This window comes from Martes martes (genome assembly GCF_963455335.1).
Source record: "Martes martes genome assembly, chromosome: 7".
In the NCBI taxonomy this organism is placed as follows: domain Eukaryota; kingdom Metazoa; phylum Chordata; class Mammalia; order Carnivora; family Mustelidae; genus Martes; species Martes martes.
The window spans coordinates 124,892,784-124,920,733 of record NC_137894.1 but is presented as its reverse complement, the minus strand read 5'-3'; the positions used below and the strand labels follow the sequence as shown (position 1 = coordinate 124,920,733).

General features: G+C 37.0%; 1 protein-coding gene across 1 annotated transcript in view; it reads right to left on the bottom strand.

The window, feature by feature from the left end:
* Nucleotides 1–355: 355 nt before the first annotated feature.
* The window catches only part of CEP128 (centrosomal protein 128), a 396,464-nt gene continuing 368,869 nt past the window's right edge, over nt 356–27,950 (bottom strand). Inside the window, exons 22-25 of the mRNA XM_080808359.1 lie at nt 24,216–24,293; nt 20,622–20,732; nt 8,719–8,827; nt 356–1,501 (exon numbers count right to left, since the gene is read on the bottom strand). Coding sequence (XP_080664485.1) covers nt 1,374–1,501; nt 8,719–8,827; nt 20,622–20,732; nt 24,216–24,293 — 426 coding nt within the window. The 3' untranslated portion in view covers nt 356–1,373. The remainder of the gene's footprint in view (nt 1,502–8,718; nt 8,828–20,621; nt 20,733–24,215; nt 24,294–27,950) is intronic.

Genomic DNA, 27,950 nt, shown 5'->3' with positions numbered 1-27,950 from the left:
GCCAAACAAACTGTACATCATGCACAGCTGGTTTTGTGTTTCCGTTTTCCTTCTTAGCACAATGACTGGCCCCTACTAGGAGTTCAACATATTTCCGTAATGGATAAATAATAAAATGCATGGCTATCCTCCCAGAGGTCATGTAGGTTGCATTATGTAATTTTTTTCAGATCAAAGATCTCCGTCTCCCGCAGTAACCACTGGCACTCAAGTTCAGAGATAAGAGTACCGTTTCTTCTGGACATTTAACTACAGTAAGTTTGTAAAACATACGGTCGTGGAAATAGAAGCATCTTTACAGCATGTGAGAAACTTAACAAGCAAGTATACTTTAACAAACACAAAAGGTTATTAGGAAGGTATTGCTTTATTGCCCTTGTCCCTCTGAAGAACATTCCATCATGGCCCAGTGGGATTCAGTTCGTGGATGTTTTACTCTTAGTTAGCATTTAATAGAAATCTTTCTCCACTGGTAGACTAGCATGTAGAGAGCAGAAGTTCTTAAAAACACTTTGATGTTGAGAAAGGCTGAGATGCTGAAAGTATATAGTGTCAGATTATACGAGAACTCTCGCAGAGCAAATCTCATGACACAGGAGTCTGGCAACTGTGCATTTGGTCAGAGTAAACTGAAAGACGGTCCAGAATATGACTGAAGTGATCGCAGTGAGATATTTGGCCACAAAAAGATAAATAAATAAATTGTGCTATGAATTCTTTACAGTGTTCTACAATTCAGATATCACTTGTAAATTCTTTATTGCTATTAAAAATGGATGATTGGAAATAAAATTTTAAGGTACCGCATGTAGTAACAGACTGCTGAGATGATGGATGTAACAATCCTGAGCGTTTATAAAACGGACTGTCTAATATTATATATGCATATCTCCATGACATGTCATAACACGTGAAAATTTATTAGGGAGAAAGCATTTTTTAAAAAATCAATTGTATATAAACACTCCCTGAATCTAAAGTGCTGGCAACTTCTGCCTCAAGAGGAACTTGTTTCCCTGCTTTTTAGCCAGTCATTTGTTTAAAAAAAAAAAAATCCCAATTATAAATCCAAATTTTGTTTGGAAAAATGTGACTGACCACACCTGAAGAATGAAAATGCAAAGTGAAAAGTATCTCCCTTTCTCTGCTGGTATAAGTTGCCAGTAAGTTAGCTGCACGTCATTGATGAGCTGATATTACTTGGATTGATTTAACTTCTATCCTTCCCAAAGACCAAATATATTGTTGTTTCAGTCAGTGCTTGGCAATGCTGAAGAGCAGAAGCTGCGGATACGTCTGCTAGACAATCTGGGCCAAACTGCGACAAGGACAGATTTGCTGTCATTGGTAAAATACTCGTGTAAAGCGACGAATTACATTTTGCTTTTTTTGCTTTCATAGTCCTCCTTCTTAGACTGTGGACTGGTCCCATCCATTGGTAAACTTGTGGCATCTTCCTTGATTGAAGGTGAATCTGGAGTAACTGCTCTTTTGGTAAATGCTGGCAAGGTGAGAGAAAAGACAAAAATAAACCCAGATGAAGAGAACCCCCGGGCCGACAAAATTGTAAGTAATCACTGTGTCTGACCTAGTTTCCTGCAAACTTTACATGGTATAGACCTTAACAGACCCCCATGTAGGAATAAACGTAGTACAGTTACCGTATTTTGGAAAACATCTATTCATAGGATTTAATTTCAGAGGGATTTGAAGAGTATCTCAGAACAAGAGATGTGCATTTGGTCAATATACAGTGATATAAATCACACACACGATTTGGAGGGAAAAACCTTCATTGCCTTCTTTTCATGGACTCTTCCGTGTTCCACAAACTGAGACTAGATCTAGAATCTAGGCTTACTATCTTTCTACAACCACTTACCTCTCTTCTGAGCTCCAGATGGGCATGTCAAACTACCTACAGGAAATCCGCCTGTCTGATACCAATATCTGATGCTTGCCCACCCCTTACTTTCTCCATCTTAGAAAGTGACACACTCATCAACCCAGCCCTGGTGTCTCAAACTTTTGTTTCCTCCTTTTTTTGTCCTGTCTGCTCCACTCATCCTATTTAAGGGTAAATTCTGAAGATTTTACCTCCCAAATTCACCCCAGGCCTCGGGCTCCATACCTTCTCCATTTCTATCGCCTCAGCCCAAGCCACCATTTTCTTCCTGACTATTTTCACTAGTCCCCTTCTCTAAACCACAACCAGGATTATCTTTCCAAAAGGTACATCTAATTATGTCACTCTCCTCCAGTGGCCTCCCAGGAAACTCCGAATAAAATCCAAACATCTGACTGTAGTTGAAAAGTCTCCCATGGAACTTCACCCCTCCTCTCCCTCTCTCTCTCTCTCTGTATCTCTCCTTTCCCGCTCAACCAGAGTTCCATCTCTCTGGAAGACCATATCCAATTATTTTCTGTGGCCTTTATACTTACTGTTCCCTCTATCAGGAAAACTCTTCCCACCCAATTTTAACTCAGCTGATTCTTGCCATTCAGGCTTCAGCTCGTTGTAACCTCCTCAGAAAGGAATCTCCTGATCACTAATCTAAAGTAGCCTGTTCCAGGTACTTTCTATCATTTTATCTTCAAGCACCAAACACCATTAAAAATGACCTATTACTGGGACACCTGGGTGGCAGCTGCCTTCGGCTCAGGTCATGATCCCAGCGTCCTGGGATCGAGTCCCACATCGGGCTCCTTGCTCGGCAGGGAGCCTGCTTCTCCCTCTGCCTCCGTCTGCTCACTCTCTCTCTCTCTCTCTCTGACAAATAAATAAATAAAATCTTTAAAAAAAATGATCTACTACTGCTTACTGCCTCTTTCTTGCATGGGATGAGGTAACGTTTTCTGTCTTGTTCTCTTACTATATTCCTCCCTGAGGCCAGAGAGCCTCCTGCATAACCTCTTAGTAAATACTGTTTGAAGAAGTGAATATAGTTATGGGATTTTTAAGAGATAGTGAATTGGGGATTTTCTAGCTGTTTTATAGACAGTATCTGCAGGGTACCTTGTGAATCAAAATAATCAGAACTCAGTTATTTAAAAATATCTGACACCTAACTGGTCAGTGAAAAGATTGTCACATACACAAAAGTCACTATCACAAGAACTGAACCTATAAAATGGAGAGACAAATGTTGTGTTTCCATGAAATAAATAAATCCTTAATGGACAAGAAACATCTTTTTTTTTTAACCTTTATCATTACCCCTACATTTTGATTGCCGTAAATCTTTGGCATTTTATTCTGCAAGTCCGAGGACAGACTACCTATGAAGCAGTTCAGTTAAGACAGTGGATCCTGAGGTACAGCATAGAAAAGAGTGTATACTGTTCTTGCTGCAGAGAAATTATTTTTCATCAGAGGGACTTAAACACCCCACTTTTAAAAAAAAATTATTTATTTATTTGACAGAGATCACAAGTAGGCAGAGAGGCAGGCAGAAAGAGAGGAAGAAGCAGGCTCCCTGGTGAGCAGAGAGCCCGACGTGGGGCTCGATCCCAGGACCCTGGGATCAGGACCTGAGCCGAAGGCAGAGGCTTTAACCCACTGAGCCACCCAGGCGCACCTTAAACACCCCACTTAAAGGCACCTCAAAATACAAACTGAGAACAATAAGTTTTCTTTTCATAGCAAGTAAACGGAGGTAAGAAAGCAAAAGAAAGTTCCTTTTAGTAACTTTCATTGACTTGCTTTTTAAAGAATATCAAGTTAAATTAATATGTAAGATTCACATTCAAATCCTATAATAATCTGAAGATAACATCCCCCCCTTGAAAAAAATCATAGTCCTTTATTTTGGGGTTTGTTTATTTTAATAAACATTATTGACAATAGTTTTAGAACACAGAAAGTTTGAATCTGCATTTATTTTAAAAATTTAGCTTAGAGATACCAACTCCATAGACATTAGGCATTTTAATCTTAAAGGACTCAAGATTTGGAGAAGTCATCAGATTACTACAGCCCTCTCTCAAATCCAGTTTGCTCCTGGCCCCAAGAGTGAGGGCCCTGTCTTAGGAGTCATGTTCCTTTAGCCTAAAAGAAGCTATACATGGAGACTAGTGGTCAGTCACTACTTATAAAAAGTAAAAATGACAGTTTCAAAAGCTGGCATTATAAGTCTCTCTTTCTAAGCCCCCACTGTCTAGAGGCTGAAGGTAATGGAATCCAAGCCTTCTAAAAGAGTATCCTGAATCACGGCCATCACTTCTAGCCAGCCAGGATAAATTTGGTAGTAATCATGGCTCTAAATAATGGATTTCTGTGTTCCTATTTCCAATGGTAATATAAACTTACAATTTATACATTTCTTCCCTTCTTTCTGGCAGAAGGAATCTACCTTTTCTTGAATTGACCTGAACTACACAAAGCTGACATAAATTACTACTTAAAACAAACTTTCATTAATGCTGGATCATTTCAGAGACCACAAATTATGCAGTATTTTCCCATTTCCTTTGTTTTTTCCATGGTCAGTGATTCTACGCTTTCGTTTGGTCACAGTTTGACAGGGCGCCTACGTCAGCAGAATGAAAGCCTTAGCATCTACGGCACAGACAGAAGGGCCTCGTCCTGTACAAATCCCAACTTGAGTAAGAAGGAGCCTGTTCTGTGGGCTCATAAACTTGCGTCTGCCTCAGCACCTTATGGTTATGCACCCCTCACACCTCCGTACAGGTCTAAACTGCTTTAAACTCCAACCCCCAGCTTTCATGTTCCATTCACAAGGCAATGAGAAAATCGAACACTTGCTAGTCAGACATAAAAGCAGGGGTGTTCTTAATAGAATTTTATTTTTACAAAATGCCTTTTCAGCCAAAGTGTATGTACAACCTATCAAATAGCAACAAAGGGCTACATAGAAAGGCAGCAGCCTCTTACCTCATTCCACCCAGTCCCCCAATCCTACACCCCAGGGTCAACCACAATCAACCCTTTTAGCTTTCTTTTCTGCATTTATTTCAATTTTGTAAGAAAAAGAAGCTTATATGGCTATTTTCTGACTTATCATTTATAGATGTATTCACACCCATCCACTTCCCCTCACCCCATCCTCCTTATATAGTTACATTTGAACTAGTTGTGTCTGTAGTGAGTATTTATAATATTATGTAAATACAGCTCACACAAACCTAGCAAGTATACTATGACAATGTTTCTTTTCTTACCCATTTTCCCCGTAGAGTTATTAATTGACCCATGTTTTTATTTTTGTTTTTTTTTATTTGCTCTTACTCTGACTATCCTTAATTATTTTAATAGCTCAATGAGATCTGCCAGATTCTAAGTGCTTACCTGAATCAAATAATCTAACATCATTATTTTCTAAAGATTTTCCTAATGGAATCTTTCCTTTCTTCTATCAAGTTGAGAGAACTAAACATGAGTGTCCAGATTAAAAGTGCCCACCCATCAAATGGCTAGAAAAGCAAATAAAGTAAGGCCTGCAGGGAGGTAAATCATCACAAAATTCACTGGAGTTCAAGAGAAGATCCTAAAAGGTCACAGCACTGGGGGATGGGGCATTAGTGGTGGTGGAGAAGATCACTTCAAAGGAGTGGAGGTCAACACAAAAAGACATAAGGTTTTTCAATAGCAACATTAGATTTTGGAAGAGAATAGTGTAGACTGCAGAAGCAAAGTCACTTTCAACCTAGATTTTTATAGCCAGCCAAAGTCTCGTCAAGTGTGAGTGGTGGAAGAAATCTGTTTTTGGAAATACAATGAACGAAAGCATTTACCTCCTTTTCTTTGATGTGCTCCCACAAAAGAAAGAACTGAGACAACAAAGGAAGGCATGAACAAAGGGAGGCATGCATTCTGAGAAACTTGGGCACCAACACAGGATGGGGATGAAGGAAAATCTCAGGACATCAGCCATGCAACAGGTACGGGTTGGGTGGGCCCTTCTAACCTGCCCGCTCCTGGCTTTTGTTCTCTCCTCTCAAGACTCACTAATCAGGTACTGTTCCTCTTCAAGGGATTTTCTAAATATCTTCTCTCTCCTATTACCCATTCTTTTTCTTCTAGTTTCTTTATGATTTTTGCAACTTTGCCTCCCACCTTTCTAGTTTTTCATATTTTAAATTTCTGAGACCTCTTATACTGTGGTCGTTTTTCATAGCATCTTGTTCTTATTTTTAATGGGTATAATGTTTTCTACCTCTGAGGACATTAATGATATTTAAAAAGACATATTCTGTTCCTTGTGTGATCAATTTACTGTAGCTTGGTTTTTCTCTTTGTTGGCTTTGACATTTCTCCTTAATTTTGGAGATTTAAAAGGAGGTTAAAGAAAAATTACAGGATAATTTCTGTAACTAAGCTGAAATTTTTTATGCTACAAAAATGGGGCAGTATTCAGGGTGATCCTGATCCACTTTTAAAATACTACATTACGAAAAAAACATATAGAAAATTCAAGGATTGGGCGCCTGGGTGGCTCAGTCATTAAGCGTCTGCCTTTAGCTCAGGTCATGATCCCAGGGTCCTGGGATCCAGCTCCGCATCAGGCTCCCTGCTCAGTGGGAAGCCTGCTTCTCCCTCTCCCTCTGCTTGTGTTCCCTCTCTTTCTGTGTCTCTCTCTGTCAAAGAAATAAAATCTTAAAAAGAAATTCAAGGTTTATCAGAAAAGTAAATAAGAATAACTATGATCTCTAAAAATAAGTTTAATTGAATCACTTAAAATGACTAACAATAAGGTACCAATGATTAAATTTTTAAAAGTATCCTTGAAAGCATGGAGGTAGGTATGGAGGAAAAATAATAAAACAGACTTGTCAAAAGAGGAACAGTAAAATTTAAAGCTATGAATTAATAAATTAATTAATAATTTAACAAGAAGTTAATGAGGAGGTTTACTTTTTAAGTTGAATTTTCCAGTCAGATTTTACAATGTAAACTATAATAGGTACTTTCATATCCAAGTTATGTTCTCAATATTTTGTCCTATTCTTACTTAACTTTGTTTCCTTTTGAGCCAGTATTTATATAGAAACCTATGGTTTCCTGTGAGGAACACATCTTAAGAGAGATGACCACAGGTGGTCATGAAATGCTACTGAGTGTAAAGCTGGATGTCCTTTCTTTCACTGCCTGTCATAATAGTAATAATAATAATAAATCTTAAAACCTTGGTGTTTTCCCTCTAATGTCTCCTAACCACTACTTCTTAGGTGCCTTTCTAGGGAACCTTATGAAAGTCATAATAGCAAAATGAAATAGCAGGAGAACAATGACATCTATGTCCATATCATCGTGCTATTTATATCTCAAGCTCCTGAATGTCTTAATGGGTAAGATACTATGATGTTTGATGGTGTTTTGTCCTTACCCTCTGCCTACATGTTCACACACATCCAACAGACCTGAGGAAAATTTTTCACTTCTTCATATGAAACACAAAACATTTGTGTATGTGTATATCAGATTCTGAGGTATCATAATCCATTTGAGATACAATTTACATTGAAGGGCAGCTGCCAGATTAGAATAGCAGGGGTTTTTATGCAGACATATAAAATCACTTACTAAAATGGTTGGGACAGGAAAGAGAAAATGCTCAGCTTTGGAGTAAAATAATCATGATATAACGAAAACCGAACCATTTTATCAGAAACTGATAAATATTTATTCAATGAATCCATGAATATAAATCAGCAAAAATGAGAGTTATCACTTTTGGATCTGACCTATTTCTTTGTGGCTTATTTTGGTATTTTATTTTATAGCAACCTACATTTTTTAAATGACAGAATTGTCAGATTTAATATATAAACTCTATGTCCATGGTAAATTGAGGAGTTAAATGATTACTTAAATAAGAATCCATTAAATAACATTTAAGATCCAATGATTTGGGTAAAAGTGGACTTAAAAAAACTCATATTCTCATTCATCTAATATTAATTGAGCATTTACTACATTCCAAGTACTATGTGGGATGCTGAGGAAACAATCGTGAACAGACATTGCTCCTTTCATCACAAAGTTCACTCTTTAGTGAAGAGTATAATCACTAAACAAAAAGTCACTCAAATAAAAAATAATTCCATAATTATTCTAAGAAGGGTTTTAAAGGAAAATTGTGATGTGTTATGGACACTCATAATAGACACCATATTTAAAACCATAGGTTTCAAAGACTTCTTTAAGGATTTTACATACAAACTGAGACTTGAAATATAGTAAGGAAGAATAGAGGTAAATGGTGGGGAAGGGTAGGCTAGGTCAACAAACTCACACCTTGTTCACACGGGTAACATTTTATCAACATTTAAAGTATATTCACAGAATGAAATCTAGCCACTAACAGTAGATGATATATTTCTGAACAGTACTGTGAAAAGATTTTCTACTTTTTGATGACTTAAATTTTATAATATCATCTAACTGCCTTTACCCACTCATCCACAATTACCAGCAACCTCCATACAAAAAATTTGCTTAATGAAGATTATTACCTTGAGTGATTCATTTTGTTTTTCTGAGAACTGTAAGGTTTACAAAGAAGGGATCCCATACACTTTTTAGTAAATTGGGTAACATAAATGAATCTGGGAGGTGTTATTTGTATGATTCATAATAACAATTTCTTCAAACTCCTAAAAAAACTATTACTATCAGGTACTTTACATTTTAATCTATCTGTGAGTTGCAGTTCCTTAAATCCAATTTAAAAACTGGTACAGGACTTCATTACTTACGATTCAAGTGTGACAATCGTGGGCTAGACAGGAAGCAACTGCGATCATGCCAAGAGAATGAGTTCTCTAACCCATGAGCAAAGGAACTTTCCGGAAAGATTCTGTCATCCTAAAACAAAGAACATAGCACTTCAGTGATTACAAAATGTAAGGATCAGGACTCATTTAAATGTGCTGAAAATGAAATTGAACCTCAAATATATGAGTTATGTTATATAACAATTTAATTATCAAAAAAATACATGCATGCTAAAATAAATAAAATATATATGTATATATATTATATATATATGTGTGTGTGTATATATATATGTGTGTGTGTGTGTGTGTGTGTGTGCATATATATATATATATATATATATATATATATAATATAAAAAGGAGAGAGAGAAGGAAATCACCCATGGCCACAACAGCATGACATATTTCTTTCTAGTCTTTTTCTTCCTGTGGATTGGTTTTGTAAATGTTGTTATAAAACCGTGTTCTTCATTTATTTATACTAATACTCTGAACACTTTTGAAGTCACTATATTATCTTAACCTTTAGCTTACGTGTTACTCATATACTATCTAGTGGATAAACTATGCTTTCCTCAGTTATTACTTTATTGGGCATTTAGGTGGTTTCCAATGTTTTTCTCCTATAAATAACACTGTGAAAATATCTTTAAATATATAACCTTTTCTATATTTAGGACTATTCCTTATGACAAATTCTTAGGTGGAAATACTGGGTCAAAAAAACCCAATTTGATATTTTTAAATACACTTAGCTACACTGCATTCCATAACGATTATACCAATCCTCTTACTCATTCACAAATATTTAATACATAAACAAAAATGAATACAGAAAAAGGCCCTCTCCTCATGGACTGTATGAATGTGTTCTTGTACCCAAATCTTAGCTGAAAATGGGAATTTTAACTACAAATAACTTATTACATTAAAAACAAATGCTTTAATTTTTTAAAATTTTTAAAATATTTTTCTGTAATAGTGAAATTACTATTTTTTTCTCTTAGATATGTTCTAGTTATTTACACGACCCTTTACTTTTTTCTTTGTTTCAATTCATGCAACAATAATTTATTGGGCACTAAGTATGTGCTGGTCAAAGAGCAAACAAAACCTTGTGGTATACAGTTATGAAACTTTCAGGCCTACAGAAGAGAAAGATACAAAATAAACTATGCAAAATATAATGAAAAATTACAATGAGTGCTATAAGAAGAATAGGAAATACTTAAATTTAGATGAGAGGTCCAGAAGAGGCCCCTTAGGGACATGATATTTAAAGCAATATTTGAATGCTGAGTACGAATCAGCCAGGCAGAAGCTTATGGGTGGAGGATGAGAAGGTGGGAGGCGAGGGGCAGCAGGAGATGGTGGCCAGGCAACGATGTTCCAGATGTGTGTGAGGGGCTGAGGTGAGAAAGTCTGGTGTGTTTGAAGAACTGAAGGAAGGTGCCTTGGCTGTGGCACACTGAACTGGGGTAAGTGGTTACAGTGAGATCCAGGGGTGAGATACGGATTAGGGATTTCTTTTTCTTAAGTACCATCGGAAGGCAATCAAAGGTTTAAAGAAGATTTCTATTTATATTTTAAGGAGATTTAGGGGCACCTGGGTGGCTCAGTCAGTTAAGCATCTGCCTTTGGCTGAGGTCATCATCCCAGGGTCCTGGGATCAAGTCCCACATCAGGCTCCCTGCTCAGTGGGGAACCTGCTTCTCCCTCTCCCACTCCCCCTGCTTGTGTTCTCCTGCCCTCTCTGTCAAATGAATGAATAAATCTTTGGAAAAAACACATAAACTTTAAGGAGATTTAAATTTGTATTTCTTAAAGATACTCTGGTCTTTATGTGGAGAAGAGACTGAAATAGCACAAGTGCTGAAGTGGGAAAACCAATTTAAAAACTGTAGGGGCGCCTGGGTGGCTCAGTGGGTTAAGGCCTCTGCCTTCAGCTCAGGTCATGATCCTAGGGTCCTGGGATCGGCCCCCGCATTGGGCTCTCTGCTCAGCAGGGAGCCTGCGTCCCTTCCTCTCTCTCTGCCTGCCTCTCTGCCTGCTTGTGATCTCTGTCAAATAAATAAATCTTAAAAAAACAAAAACAAAACCAAAAACTGTAATTTTAGAGGATGGCTGTGGGGTCAAAGGAGAGAAGGGATCAAGAATGCTACCAGAGTCTTGATGAGACACCTGCGGTTAGGAGGCCCCCATGGATCCCCATGGATTCCTCCAAACGTCACCCCACAGAACAGGGCCTCGTGCCACAGGACCATTTGCTGAATTAATTGTCATTCTCTGTATCAAGTACATTTTAATTGTTTGTCACATAAGTATGTGTGCAAATGCAAAAGAAAGGCCAAAAAGACCAAGTTTATGTATAACGGTAAAAGGCCCATTTATTCTGAGCTAAAAGCATGGACATCATCTTCAGATCACTCAAGATCATTAGCCTTCATGTACCAAAAGGGCGTTTAGATGAAGATCGTTTAAGATGAAGGCCCTGAGATTTTTAACCATATGATTTAGAGTTTTTACTAATTATGGGGATTTCATAAGAAACTAGAGGTCATTCACTGTAGGATCTCTGGAAAGAAAAGGATGTACATTGTGTCCCCAGTGCACTCCAGAAGCTACTTTAAATAAGCTGACACGGGGCAGGTGGAGGCAGGGACAACAGAGCTAGCTTATCACAGTTAAGGCCTGGATGGAGTTGGAAGTTGCACAAATGAAAAGGAGAGTTATGTCTTCACACAGTGCTAAAGATCTACATTTAAGTGTGGTTTCTACGAAGCATGAAAGAGAAAAGCATAGTAATGGCTTCCCACTAACAGATGCTTCAATCATTATGCGCCAATAAGAAAAAGAAAAAATAAGGAAAGCAAACACACACACTTTTTGCCCATTGACAGCTGGGTTGAAAAGACAGTGAGAGAACAGGAGGGAAGCTGGAGGTCTGAGCATCTTGCTGAATGAAAGACAGTGCAAAGACAGACTCAAAATGGGCCTACCAGAGGAAGGATAAAGTACCACAAGACATTCAAATCCTATTCATCCTTCCCAAAAGGCATGGTTTTAAATTTCCAAAACATCAAGACTGGCATCAAGACACGAAGTTATATGTTTTCTGTTTACAGAAAAAGAGTAATTTATATTTTCAATGACAAAACCACCTTATTGGCATATGACAATTAAAATATGGCCCTGACCTATTTCACTCTTAGCAAATCTGGAAAATACAGAAGAAACTGAGAAGAAAATAATGTGATAAATTAAAAAGTAGCCTATTAGCCTAATTTAAGGGTATGTTTTCTGATTCTTCTTTACAAATATCTTTTTGTATTGAGTTTACCATTTGTTGACATTTTTATTTCCTACTTTTTCATGCGGGGTTATATATGGGAATTTATTCTACCATCATCATCATCGTCAGTATGTTTATACCATAGTTTATTTGATTAATCTGCCATTGTTGGAAATGCATTTCAGGTTTTTTTTTTCCTATTATAATTTGATAAACATCTTGGTATGCAAAGCTTGGTCAACATTTTAAATTTATTAACATAGATTTCTAGAAGTAGAGTTATGAGGTAACACATTTTGAGGGTGCTTTTTAATATCCATTTCATCTATATTGTCAAATTTATTGCCAGTATGCTGATACTCACAACATTTCCTAAATATCCTTCTAGTGTCCATGAGAGTTCTAGAAATACTCGTCTTTCATTCTTAATATTGGCAATTTGTATGTTCTCTCTTTTTTCCTAATCAATGTGGGTATACTTTTAAAAATTTTATTAATATTTTTTTTTTTGCAAGCCTCTTATTGATCTTTCCAAAAAACCCGGTTTTGTTTCTATCCCCCTTCCCCATTTTCCCGCTTTCTATTTCATTGATTTCTGCTCTTATCTTTATTATTATCTTACTTTTACTTAATTTAGGTCTGTTATTCATTTTTTTGCTTCAAGCTATGATTATCTATTATCAACTTTTCTTCTTTCATAATATACACATTTAATGTTATAATTTTCTCTCCAAGCACTATCTTAATTGAGTCCCACAAATTCTGATAAATTGTACTTTTATTTTTATGCACTTAAAATATTTTCTGATTTTCCTTTTGAACCCCCAATGGGTTATTTAGAAATATGTTGTTTATTTTCCATCTAGGAATCTTCCAGATATCTGTTATTGATTTCTAGCTTCATTCCATTGTGGTTAGATGACATACTTCACATAGTTTCAATCATCTTAAATTTATTGAGATTTGTTTTATTGCCCAGAATATAGTCTATTTTGGAGAATATTAGATGTGCACTTGAAAATTACATGTAGTCAGCTGTTGTTAGGTGGAGTATCCTATAAATGTCAGTTAGGTCTTGTTGGCTGATAGTGTTGCTCAAGCTTTCTGTATCTTTACTGATTTTCTGCCTACTGTTTCATCAATTACTGAGAGAGGGATGTTGAAATCTTCAACTATAATTATAGATTTGTCTATTTTTTCCTTATGATTCTATCAAGTTTTGCTTCATGTATTTTGACACTCTGTTAATAGGTACATACCATTTAGGAATGTTATCCTTTCCCTTTAAAATAGTTGACTTTTTCAAACCACTCATGCCTGTTTTTCATGTATAGAAATGAGGAAGCTTAACTCTAATACAGGTTTAAGTTGCAACATTTTATAGGTCTTCAAAAGACTGTCAGACTCCTTCATATTACCCTGAAATATAACTAAGGAAATGAATAAAAGAAGACCCCCAAAGAAAAACACCTCACAATCCCTTTGAACAATCAACATACAAGAATTAGGAAAAGCAACCAACCAACCAACTCTCCATTTTCCCCAATTTTATATTGATATTTAATTTGTGGAATTTCCAAAGAACTAAATTTTACAAGGTAACCTTAAGATGAATGTTTCTTTTGAATTCTTATCCATCTTTCAATCAAATACTTAAATATTTAAATGGAAATACTGGTTAAAAAAGGAAGATTCGGTGCAATTTTAGGAATCCTAGCTTTTGCCTTTTACCAATTCTTAAATCCTTAGCACAAGGACTTATTTTTATTGCTGTCTTAAGTCTCAACAAGCTAGTTAGCCAGAATTCCCTGCAAAAATTCCACTGGGTGAAGGGACTTGCATTTTCTAATATTTTCCCTGGGTTTCTTCCACTTCTCTTTCATAACCCACATTGTAATTGGTTTCTTAAAAGCTGTTCCAACCTGACTAAATCTCTTTGCTAAACTGATCTCTAATGATTAATATTTAATGACGCCCACCAAGTATTTTTCTCTCAGGAATATTATAAGTTCAAAGTTTAGAAGACAGATGATACATGTGATTTTTTTTTTAAATTTTAATTTATCCAACACTTACCCTGGAGAGAAGGAAAAAAACACTTATGTGTTTCTGAATCTGTCTCTTGCCTCACAATGCACCATACCTCCATCTCTTCCCCACTCTTAATTCCCAATTCTCCATCAGTGCTCAAAAAAGCTTAACCTCTTCTTCAGTAAATTTTATTCCTATTTGGAAGTTCGACCAGGCAGATAGTTTACTTAAAGCCTGTCTTCTCCATCTCAGTCTGTGTGGCTGCAATTTTAGCTTTAACCTCAATGAGGGTGAGGCTTTCCCTGTCTCGATCCTTCCATCTACCCATCCCAATAGTCCAGAATTTAGCACAGTCCCATTTGCTTTAAGGAACTCAAACATAGTCATATATGCTCACTTCTTGGCCAAAGTGAAGAAATTCAAGTTTGCTATGGCTGAAGCTGGGAAATAGGAGACAGCCACTCTCACATTCCAGTTTCCTCGTGTCCAAAAATGAAGACCCTGGAACAGATCATGTTTACGTCCTCTGGGCACTAACACTTGATGATTCTAATCCATGTGAACAGAACCACTGAAGAACCAGTGCTCTAACTATGCAAATGATCTTTATCACAGAAAATGCAAATTTATACAACAATACCATAAACCCAAAGCCACACTTGTCCACAGATGAAGAGACTCACAAAAATACTGTGCCAGATCAGGCCATTTGATTAATTTACCTTTAGTTAATTGATATTTTGTTATGTATCATTTAATATTCCTGGTGACTCACTAATAAAAAAGATAGCACTTATTTTTTTTTTAACAAACTTTAGATTTGGACCCATATGACTTTCATCCATTTTCAGAAACCAAATCTATTCACTGTGGATAAAAATTTGCCATAAATACAGATACTCAAGAGAATATGCCACTGACTTATAAAACAATGGAAGGAATCAAAGATGTTTTAATCATCGTGCTTCATTGGAATCAGTGCTTCTTCTCTTAATGTGACTGTTGTAAAGGAAACAATGATTGTTTGGATAAATATAACATTTTTAATTAAGACTAATAAGACATTTAATCAGTATTCCTTATGTTTTTTAGCATCTAGAATTTTGGATTTAAGGTGCTTAAAAGTGAATTTCTCCACAACCTTCCTAACGTTCTTGTTGAGTAAATTATTGGGAAAGGTGAAAGTATGGTGCTTATCAAGGGAACTAAGTTTGGTAGAGGGGGGGCTCAAGTAGGTTAAGAAATTAATATGCTCATCTAAGTACCCATGTTGATTCCTAAATAAGCACCTTTGACTCATTGCTATTTTCAAATTTTATAACAAAGAAAAAGTCCAATTCATTTGGCAATCTTTTGTTTAGCTTTTAAAGAGCTAGATGAAATCAACTAGTTAAATATTATGGCTGGCAAGTTAGTATTGATCACTTCAAAAGAATGAAAATCTCTTTAGACTTAAGCATGATTTGTTTGTCTACAGAGTTTCAGACATGTCATCTAAGCATTCCTGAAAAAACAGCATTTAAATTTTTGTTAGAATTCCAGAAAAGCTGAAGCTAGGAGGAAAAAGAAAAAAAAAAAAAAAAACAAACAACAACCTCATCACCAATTTAGCATCTATAGGATGCTCATTGTGTACTCTGGAGTTAAAGATGAGGCAGACAGTGTCCTCAAAAGTCATATAATCCAGTAGGACAGCATTTCCTAAATTTCAGTAATCACCTATCATTTTACTATTTTTTTTTAGTGTTAACCTAAAGATTAGCCTTGAACCCTAAATCGCTATATAGGAGAGGCTTAAAGGTTGGGAGACTGGTTAAAGCTCCTCAAATTCTCCCACGGTTGCTGCTATTGTTTCTAAGGAACATCTGTAAAATTACCTCAATAATGTGATATATTTTAATAGTTACTCAATAAACGTCACCTCCAATCTTGAATTGCACCAGGAGTTATGCATAGCACGCAGCAGCTACTACTGGAGAGGATTTAAGCTATGTCCAGAAAGAGCTGACCTAAGAGAGGAAGTGCTAACAGCCATTAACTGCTATGAGCAAAGTATAAACAAATCATGGAGAGATTCAAGGAGGAAGAAACAGCTTCCAGGAGTAAAGCATGTACTTATATCATACACACGTTTACATTGAACAAATAGGACAAAGGGCTTTGGCCGACTCTGCCTGCATAAACTGTGCCGAAAACCATCGTCAACACTTCTTCACCGACCTCATCTTATCCTGCAAAACATCTGCTTCTTTAAAAAACGTTATGTACTAAGTCTTCAGCTAGAAATTGAAAATCACGATTTTCCTTCCAGGAGAAGGAAGGAAGGGGGGCGGGGAATCATGCCTTCTGTGATTTTACTATAAAATCCTCTGCTACTTAAAACTATATATTTAGTATGGGTAGAGAGCAAAAAAGGGCAGGCAGTAAATGGGGGATTTTTTTGGACAAAACCATGCTCCTCTGTGAATTCAGATTAGGAATGCTATGTTGACTTTCGAACATTCTGTTCTATTTGAAACAGCTGGGACAGCAAGGAAGAGTGTATGTTCTACAGAAACCCAATTTGATGAAAGAGAGGCCGTGAAATGCTTCTGTTGTCTACACACAGAGAGAAATGTCGTGTCAGATTCAGGTCTGAATTGCATTCTAAACATAAACTTTTAGATCAGGCTTTGTCGAGTTAACTTGGACAGCTTAGTACAATATTATATTATGCTCTCAGAAACTGTGGACATTGAAAATCTTGAAAGGTTTGTAGAAATCTGATTTTTTTTTTAGTTTTAATTTGAATTCCAGTTAGTTAGCATACAGTATAACATTAGTTTCGGGGGTATACTACAGTGGTTCAACACCCCCATACATCACCCCATGGGTATCCTGACAAGTGCCCTCCTTAAACCCCAGTTGCCATAGAAGGAAACAGCAGGAGGTTGCTATAGCCTAGACAGAAAGAGCCCCTGGTTTGTCCCCTTCCTGCTCACTGCTCTCTCCACCAGCAGTGTGGTTAGGCTGCATGTCTCACTGCCTTCTTACAACAGCAACAAATTGAGAGAAGCCAGTGGCCAATATGGTTCCGCTATTCCAACAGTTCGTCGTCTGTCAAGAGTAACGCAGTCAGGGTTCTGTACGTGTAATGCTAATAGTGATCCTCTTCCAAACAAGCGTGCATAAAACACTTTGTCTTTTGTGCTACAGATTGTGTGAAGGCTTTGCATTCCTAAGGGTTGGTGATGATTTTTCTTCTTCTGCCACTCTCTCCCGCCCCCAGCAGAGTGCCTATATGTTGCAGAAACTCAGGTTCTCGTTGAATGTTGTACTTAAACAAAAACAAGCACCTGTGTGCAGCAATTAGAACGGAAGCTCCAGAGAGGCAGTGGGCTTCGTCTGTTTTGTTGACGGATGTGAGTGGCAAGCACCTACCTAGTAAGTTCCTGGCACATAACGGACACTGAGTGAATATTTGTTGGATGCATGGATAAATACGATGACTTTCCAAAGAGCCTGGGAAGTACTTATTTGATTACACAGAAAGAAAGACGCGGTTGGTAATTTCTCCTTTCTTCCAACCAGGGGCTGGCAAACGCTTTCTTTGGAGGGCCAGATCATACAGAGCGTAGGCTCTCTGCCCTACCTACTCGACTCTTGCTGCTGAGTGTGAAAGCAGCCACGGATGATACGTGAATAAATGCGTGGCTGAACTTCAATAAAACGTTACTTACAAAAGCAGTCAGCAGGCAGCACTTACCTCACGGGAGGTAGTGTGTTGACTCCTGCTCTAACATAACAGCCGAGAACGAAGCTATTCAAGAAGACACACAGATAACTATTCCCTCCACGAGGACCACGCTTTGGGCATCTTTCTGTGTCCTGCGACCTCACCTGGGTTAGGTCGTACGGGGCTTTGCAGGGTGGTGGCAGCTCAGTATGTTTGTCGAATTTTAAACTGAATCCTACAATAACTGATTTCCCGGAACCACAGTTGTCAGGAGAACCAACAAATTCAAGTCACTGCAATGTGCCTTTTCTTTGAAGTCTCCTAGCAAAACATGTGGGCAGTTAATAGCTGTGGAAATAATATCAAATAAAACTAGGGCAGCAACTTCTCTCTTGATAGAGGACCAATGCCTCTTACTTGAAGCCTAGCCTTCAGGATGTCAACAATTAACCGGAGGTAGCTCTTCTGATTATCTATGAGGCTAAGAAACGATTAACAAATGTCTCACTGCCCATCTGAGCTCCTGCTTCTTTTGAAACATTTTCAGTGAATTGCTTTCATAAAGGGTATAGAAGCAAATCATTGTTGGTATCACAACTGGCCAAAATGTGCTCCCACATTTTCTTCTCCAAAATATGATGTACTCATGGGTGCTGAGTTAGACTATGCATTATTTCAGGCCAGACATCTGTTACAAATGGTGAGAGTCTACATATTCATTACTGGAATGGATCAATGTTTTAAAATGTTTAAGTAATATTAATGTAGAACAAATGTCATCATAAAATGTGCTTTGCGGCCTTTTCTAATACTCGCGCTACCTATTTGCAAAATTTTCAACTTATTTCTTGTTTTACTAAGTGTTGGCCTCCCTTACAAACCAGGCCTGATTTCTTCTTTAGCTGCAAATGTAATTTTAAAGAGAACTCCAACAAGATTACTTGCTGAACACGTTAAACATTCATAGCTTTGCCATATGCTGTTATGGAAATTACCCTGATTTAAAGCAATCTGGTTGTCACTAGGTAGTACTGATTCACCTGATACCAAATCTAACCACAGTGAGAAATAATGTTTTAAAGGTGTCATTTGCATCTAGACCTCTGTTGAACTAAGAGGTACGTACTGGGTTTATTTTTGGAGACAATGGATTTTCACATTAAAAATATGGTTCTACATCTGGTGATTTCTAGAAAAATTAAGGTTATAGGAGGCCCAAATTTACACTATTATAGCTTAGCAGTCAAGGATATAGATTCCTAAAGCCAGGCAGATCTCAGTCTTAATCCTGGATCAACCATTTAATAGTTCTATAACCTTCAATGGTAAGAGAGGGCAAATAATGGTGCCGACCTGCCAGGTTTGCTGCAAGGATTAAATGAGCTAATGCATGTAAAGCATGTGACAACTGTGAAACAGAGCACCTTCATGCGGTTGGCTCAACAATGAGTCAGTAGTATTATGGGCTATGGCCGCCTAACCTTTGTACTTCTGTTGAAGGTTAGCAGCATCCCATATTAAGTGGTGGAGAAATGCTTGAGTATATGGGGCCTGATGGGGATGTTGGAAGATGATTTAGTGAAATTAGGATCTGCTATACAAGACAATAAGGTCACTGTTACAGTCAATAATCCCCAACTATAAAAAAATCAAAGGGAAAAAGGCAGTCGCAGGACACCCTTTGCACGGTTACAGCATCAATAATGTGGCATAACTGTGTTGTTTTTATTTGGGATGGGGAAAGCGGAGAGCTCATTTTAAGCATGCTAGGGAAAGACTTATGGAAATGAACACTGTCTTTAGATCCACTGAGCATTCTATCCAATTACATTCAGAGGACAGAAGAAGCTTCTCAGAAATAATTACATTTGGCTGTAATAAGTGAATATATACAGTGTAATGAATATTCATACATATTGAAGTCTGTGAGAATATAAAAAAGCTAGAAGAACCTGTAATTTTTGTTTGTTTGTTTCCCTAAATTGACTTGGGCACGTACATTTGAAAATAGATGGATTCTCTCTAGGTCAGTGTTCTGAATGGCGGGATGGTTTTGCTCTCTAGGGGGTGTTTGGCAAGTGTCTAGAGACATGTTTTGATGCCACAACTTGTGATGGAGGGTGCCACTGGCATCTGGTGAGTAGAAGCTCGGGCTACTGCTAAATGTTCTCTAATGTGTAAGGCAGCCTTCACAACAAAGAATTATCTGGTCCTAATGTTAATGCCAAGGCTGAGAAACGCTGCTCTAAGCTAGTAACTGTTCAGGGCCTAAAGGGTTTAAAATCACTCACACCCCAGGCGGATCTTGGGGAGACTCTAGAGAATGGTAGGCTTTTTTGTCAATATGGTCAACTTTCCAGTCTCCTGTGTTGATTCCACACTAATGAACCATAAGCTGCAGTCATTGTATGGAGTTCATATCCTCAGGAAAAGAATGATTATAAACACCAAGATTAGAGTTCACGAAGTATTATGTGTTACTTGACCTTCCGGAGACTTCAGCTCTGAGAGTAGCCGGACTTACTATGCACAGAGGAGGGCTACCACCTATGCAGAGCCTCTGACCGACCAAGAGACCAAGGGTCTCCTGGCATATGATTTCTCAAACAACATCAATACCAAGAGACAAACAACATGTTAAGCAACAATGGCATAAAATTAAAGATAATTCCCAAGTAAAAAGTTATAGGTACAATCTCAGGAAATGTTATTTTCTAGTCCCCCCAAACTCAAGATTAAGGAGTATCTTTTCTTTTACGTGAACCCTGCAGGGGCAGCTTAGAAGGCTGCAGCCACAAACATGGATAATGCTCAAAGACTGAAAATGTATATAAAGGACATTACTTTGAAGCCTCTGACTCTGTACTTGGTGTCATCACAGCGCTGAAGAGACTCTCTGTGAACGCTGTATTTAGAATATCTCCCATCAATTCTTTCAGAAAAACTGCGGGAATCCTGAAAAAAACAACAATGTCAAAACCGGCAGATGAAAGGAAAGTCGGTAATTGAAATAAGAAAAAGAAAGTATTGATAGGTGTTTAGAAAGATCTGGGGGAAACAGAGGTCACACCAAGGAGAAAGAAGGAAAGGGTTGCTTTGGATGCTACCTTAAAAATAAAAACAGGGTCCCACTTTGGTTATGTGTATTCTTTTCACAACTAGTCCTTTGTCAGTCTGAAATGACTGACACTTTTAGTTGAAGGGAACAAGGTTCCAGTAAAAGTGAGTTGTCTAAAGATGGTCATTAATGACACCGTGTCACTTTTGAATGCTTTTGAATGCATTCTCTCTCTTGGAGTAGTACCTGACATCAGAATATTCTGTGTTAAAAAAAAAAAAAATGTTACTGGGTTGCCTGGGTGGCTCAGTAGGTAAAGCAACTAACTCTTGGTTTCAGCTCAGGCCATGATCTTATGGTCGTGGGATTGAGCCCCATGTGGGGCAGGATCTGTGCTCAGTGTGGAGTCTGCTCTCGATTCTCTCTCCTTCCCTCTCCCTCTGCCCATCCCCCTCCCCCCCCCCCACATGCATGCTCTCTCTCCCTCAAATAAATAAATAAAATCTTTAAAAAAATGTTACCTCTTTAAACTAGAGTCCTCTTTCATCATTAATTCTTAAACATTCTACCCTGTTAACCAATATATCACATAGATTTTTAAATTGAAGGATACTTCATCTGCTCTCAAAAGCATAGAGATTCAGGTAGTAAAGAAATTAAGAAAGAAAAATGTCAGAGTCATTCATTCATTCATTCATTCATCTCTTCCCCTTCTCTCCTCCCCTTCTTCGCTTCCTCCATTGTTTGGAGAGAGGATGGAACATAGTGGTCATGATACCTAGTTACTTAGACATTTCTATTATGAATTAGGAAGAAATTAGAATAAAAGAAGAACAACTGATTTGCATATATAAGAAAAATTACCTATAGGATTTAGTTTCCCAAATAGTCCCAAGGAACTTACTGAGTGTTCAGGCTGGAAGGGGTATTAGAATTACAAATTTCTTTATTATAGATAAAAAGTTATACCCCAGTGGAAGTTAAAAATGATTTCTCCAAGACTAGGCAATTTGTGACAGATTGGGCTTGGAGCCCAAAGCTATTTCTTTTCTACCATACCAAGTATATAAGGTTTAAATGTGGAATTGTAGAGTTGAACCACTTCTTTCAAAACAAGGTTAAAGAAAATAAGAGGGCCTATGACATGTTTAAAGGAAAACAAAAGACTAAATAGGATGAGATTTGCATTTACTATAGCTTATACTTACTTAGCCATAGACTGTAGTATTATAAAGAAAAATACACGTGAAATATATCTTCACAGAGATCCTAGCAATGCCAGTGTGAGTAGGAACTAGAGATAATGTTGCTCAAGGCCCTCATTCTAGGGATGAGGAAATACCAAATTTACTAAGTAGTTTTGTAACTACTTAGTAAAAGCTCAGATCAGAGCTTATGTCTTTGGGCTCTTGTTGACAGCATCTTGATTTTTAGAAAGTTTTAGAAGTTTGAAAAACATAATCTCATAATCTAAAGGCTTTATGCATTTTTATTTAAGGCCAGGTCTAGTTGTTTTCAATAAGTTGACTAAATAAGCTCTTTTTAATCACAGAGGGGACTTAAGAGTACATAGAGAGTAGGTTTCGAGGTAGAGGCAGTAAAGGCAAAGAAAATGGGTTTTCTTTGGAACTAGATCCCAGTTCCAAACACTTTACATACTCTAAGCTTCCGTTTCTTTGGCTGTAACAATGGGGAAGATAGTGCCCATGAGTAGGGGGTCAGAGGATTTGAAAATAAATGTAATACAGGTTAGAACGTAGCTACTGCCCGCTGCATGCTAGTGCGGAACACTTGCTAATGGACTCCTTTCCTTGAAAGCTAAAGGTTTCAATTTTAATGACTAATATTGGAAAGCACGATGACAGGCATCTTCATGTGTGTGTATATATAAGCTAGACTTGTAGGTAATCACTTAGCCCATATGATGAAAAAAAGTAAAACTTTTGGTAATAGCAGAGAACTTATAAATTGTACTTATGAATATTCTGTTCAGTGTAGACCCCTGGAGAAAAAGTGATCTGTCACTGGAGGTTAAATTTTTTCTTTTTTATGCTGGTATAAGAGAGACATCTGTTTTTCAGTAGGAAATGCCACCTGTTTCCAACAGCTTCTCTTGTCTGCCCTTCCTTCCCTTAGATGACTTGTTAGCTACAGAGAAAAATGTGGAAGGGATATGGGAGTAACATACTGCCTGCTATCTACATTGGGTAATAGAAGGGTGAATTAAAATCACATCTCTTTGGACACTAGTTTCATAATCCTTTGATAGGGATTTAGACTGCAAATATGTAATCAAATCATGAGAAAGAATCGAAACTTTAGCAAAATGTACTAGAAACACTTTGTTCTATCTGTGATAGCCTTGATTTCTGGATGTGTCAGCTCAACCCCGGATCCTGTTCAATAATGTTTACTTACAAAACTATCAAAATATGCTTAATGAAAGGTGACTTTAAGATAGCATAGATCTTGAGAGCCTCATTCTGTCAGTGCCTCTGATAATCAATATGGCATAATCAGGCTATATTTCCTACTCATTAGATTCTCAAATAATCTGTTAGATTTAAATAAAACCTAAATGTAACACAAGTTATATTTTAAAGCCAATATGAAATAAGGGGTTCATGGTTTTCAAAGTATACTCTCACCATTGCTAGGTTCAGCCACATGGGACCACGGTATTATAAATCACTACAATTGCCCATTATCTATGCATCCCTAAAGGGATATGCAAGGTATTCTCTGGCCTGAACCTTGTCTGGCAGGACTGGAGGCAGAATTATTTGTTTTACATGTCTCCTCTTCGAGAACTTCAAGAAGTTACAGTAGTTATGTCCACACATGTAATTAATTTCCTTGATAATGAAATGATTTGTGGTTTGAGTTCTATCGATAAATAGCATGGGATATAAAATCTAAAACTCTGTGGTTTTGAATTCAAATATCATAGTATAGAGATAACCTGTGTACTATCATATCTCTAAAACAAACAGTACTCTGAAAATTTGTAATTAAAGAAAGAAGATAGTCCATAAATTAAAACTGCTTGTCAAAAAAATTATCTACTGTCAATATAATGTGTAACCTCTTTAAAATCTTAGGTGTTTCTAAATTAAAGTTAAAGCTTTAGGAAGCCAAATGAGCTTCTAGCGTGAGGATAAAAGTCTTTAATTTCCTCTATTGTGGTAATACGTAAATTCTAGTATTTTCAATCCTGACTTAACAAATGTCAATAAACTCTGATAAGATGGAATATTAAGAGTCTCCAATATTTTTTTGGTTCTTCCTCCCTCCCTACAACCTTCTTTGCACATCAGGAAGATGTCAAATGTTCTCACTCAAATAGGAATACTGAAAGAGACAAGCCAACTTTTTCTCACTCTCAGGTCTTTGAAATCTTCTAGTAAGCTCAGTTTCTCAGGCACAGACTCCAGATGGTCCAAGGCCACGCGGGTACTCTGAAAAAGAAAACATACGGCAGCCAAACATTATAAAAAATTGATCAATACTCTCAGAATCCAAGTACTAAAAATCACTTGTACCATGGGTAGAAGCAGTTCAATCTATAGATTTAGACAGTAAAATAAGAACAGATATAATAGTATTTCTAAGATAAATATATACTTTTTAAATCAGGAGAATTATTTCCTTTCATAGAGCCTATGAGATGCATTTGTAAAACTGCCTCAGATATAAAAACTCTTCCTGGATAATTACTTTCAACTGATATGCTATGAAAGTTTCTATAGAGCATTTCATATTAATATTAGTTTGCAAATCTGCTTCAGTGAATATCAGAAATAAAGCACAAAATATATTGAGAAACAGATGAATTTGAAGTTACTTCTCTATGGAATATATTAGAGATCTTCCCATGTTGCCATTATATAGAAGAAAAGAGTTCCCAACCATTATTTTACTTAAAAAAGAAGAAGAGGTTCTCATAAAATTTGGGAGAAACATCTGAAATTAAATATTTATAAGAGAGACACAAAATCCTGTTGATTACAAATAAAAAATTTAGTCTTTAATTAGCTTTGATTACACCCACCAATATAAACATTAAGAGGGAATGATCTAAACATTATTTTAAAGGCAATATGAACCAAGAAGTGGTAGAATAACCTTGAGACCAGAGAATATATCCTAGGCATCTCCATATTCTTAGTCCTGTCACAGGCCCAGCATATCAATGTATTCTTAGTCAACCGATATTAGCTTTTAAATTTAAAACGAGTTGCAATTACTCAATGAAATAAACCACAAACCCTGTGGCTGTCCACGGGAAGAAAGCTAAGTGTCTTGTGATAACCTGGACCTAAGTTTGCACAGTGTTGTTGAGAAGTTAGTGGCCACCCAATAGTCCATATGCTGCTCCCCTACATCTCCCATGTGAATGGTTCTGAACAACACACAATGAGTGCAAGTGACATGTCTCACCTAAGCTTAGTCAGTTAAGGCCCTATGGGCTCCCGCGTCCATCCCAGCCCCTGCTATGAGGACCTTGGAGGCCACGTGCTTCAGATGGCAGAGCTACAAGAGAGAGGAGAGCTGTCGGCCATATTGGACTTCATGTGAGTGAGACATCAACCTCTACTGTGTTTAGCCATGAGATCTCAGGGTTTATTGGTTATTACACAGAACAAATGCCTTCATTATTAAAAATAATGCCAGAGAATTACATAAATTGTAGGTTAATCTTTTTTTTTGGTGGGAGAGGAGGCTCCAAATTATGAGTACATGAGGATTTTTTCTTCAGAGGGAGTTCAGTTTTTCTGGAACCAGCCAGGGTTAGGAACTGATGTTACCTCATTTGGTATGCCCACTTACACTTAATCTTCCTATTTTAAATCCTCTGTCTCACTCTAGTGTTGTGGTCTGCCTTCACTTCCAATCCAGAGCTTCTCCAGAACATACATGTATGTCTCTGCAGGGTTTGTGCTGGGGTGGGGACAGAGACAGAAAGTTGAGGGTCTAACTCCTCCCTGCAGACATTTTCAATATACTCATTTCCACCCTCTCCTTCTGGAGTAAATGGTACATCCAATTCAAAAACCTCTCTAAAAGTCTGCAGGGTGAAAGATATTTGCTTTCTGTTGGTATACGCTTGACAGGTGCTTGCGTTTTTCCTTCTCTGCTTTGAATCATTTTAATATTTCTCTAACAGGATTCTCCAACATGGGAGTTAGACATGTCTTCTAGTTGTCAATGCATAAATCAGTGTTTCTCTTTCTTCATATTCGTTTCTAATGTGATTTTTAAGAGAGCAGAAACACTCTAACTTCACCATTTTGAAATTGGAAGTCATATGTCCTATTTCTTCAAGTTCATAAAAATCTTCCTTTTCTAGTTCCATTTAAAGGCTTTAGTATTTTCTTCCTTCTGTTTAACATTTATATGCTTGTTAGTTTTTTTTCTTTTTGCCGCATGTGCTCACTTAAACACCCATGCATTTTAAATGGCTTCATTTAATTTTTTCATGTGTAGGAAAGATTCATCAAAATGACAAGTTTCTTAACATAGGCCCCAACATGTAGGTTTAGGAGAGCAAGTAATTTTAGCCACCATGTGTGCTATATTCATCAATAGTAAAATTAATAGATCTCCTCAATAATTATATTGGCCCTTTAACAATAAAATACAAATCCATGCTGTGGTGATTTTAAAGCAAATTTTTTTTTTTTTTGCATCAAAAAAAATCTTCAGAAACAATGATTCAAATAGACTTGCAATTTGGAAACTATTTCCCTTTTTTTAGTCCCATAAATTTTCTCATTCAGAAGTGACCCTCTGAACTAGGGAGAAGTATGCTAAACTCATTTTGTTCTTAAAATAAGCACATGATTTCTTTCCCTACTATAAAATGCAGCATGTTATGCAAATATTTTTGTTTAAAATTTTCAATCAACCAGGTGACTGCATGAAGAAATTTTTTTTCTTGCGTATTTTCACATACTAGTTTATTTTGACTATTTGATAGTTTTTGGATGCATATTCAAAATGGCTATATATATTTTTTTTTGCGTGAACCTTAAAAAACTCCTTGGCTCTTACTTTCTTCAGTACAGCTATTTTTCTACTCTCCGCTCCCACCCTCTACGTCTCCATTAATACTTTAAACTTTTTCATCATCTATTTTAGTTGGGGCTTACTTTGTATTCCTTTTTTGTGTTGTTTCTAAGCATCTTCCTTAATATCAGAAATAGTTTCTGGTTCACATGTCTTTCCCTTCATCCTGGCAGTCTTGTCAATCAGGTAACACCAAATGTATATCTAGATGTCACAGAACGATACACAAGGCAGAGATGGCACAGTTCCTGTTCTTAAGGAGCTTTTAACTCATGGGGGAGGGGCATGAGGGAGAAGTATGCATATGCAAAAGATGTAAGAATTACAGAAAGAAAAAATTCATTGCATTTATTTTAAAGAAATTACGTATACAGATGCTGAGATTTTTAAGGCCTCTGCAACAGTAAGATATGAAATAATGAAGATAATGAGTCCAGCAGGCCTACAGGCATCTCACATCTCATAATTTCATGAGTAAGTGATATTTGGCAGAGTATATTTATTTTCTGACTGTCGTGGTCTCTCTGTATGCATGTGAGTGTGCTTAAAACCACCACTTCTGCATATAGACTTCAGAGCATGCATATACACGTTCTAACTTTTTTTTTTTTTTTTTAAATAACGTGAGCTGCTCTGAGGTTCTATGATTAGAGTCTGGTCACATCACATGTCACTTCAAGTTCACTTTTCCCCAAAAGCTAACAGTGCTAGAAAAATGGAACCATTAGCAGATGAATAATCTGAATAAGGAACTTACTGGTTTTCCAGTGCCATAAGGACCCATAGAGTATGTTAGTTCCTAGGGCAAAATACCTCATGCAGAGTCAGGGAAACTTTCTATTTTTTAAGCTGGTTAATTTTTTCTGCCTCACCCAGTCTGATGCTTTAAAGGGCACAGACAAGTCCCTACTCCTAGAATTAAGGGACTAATCTCTCCAGTTATTCAGTAATGGCACCAAACGACAGGTGCTTAACCTGTCTTTAATTTTCTTGGGTGAATTTTCTAGAAGAACTAAATGAGACATTCACAAAAGGGCTTAAAGATG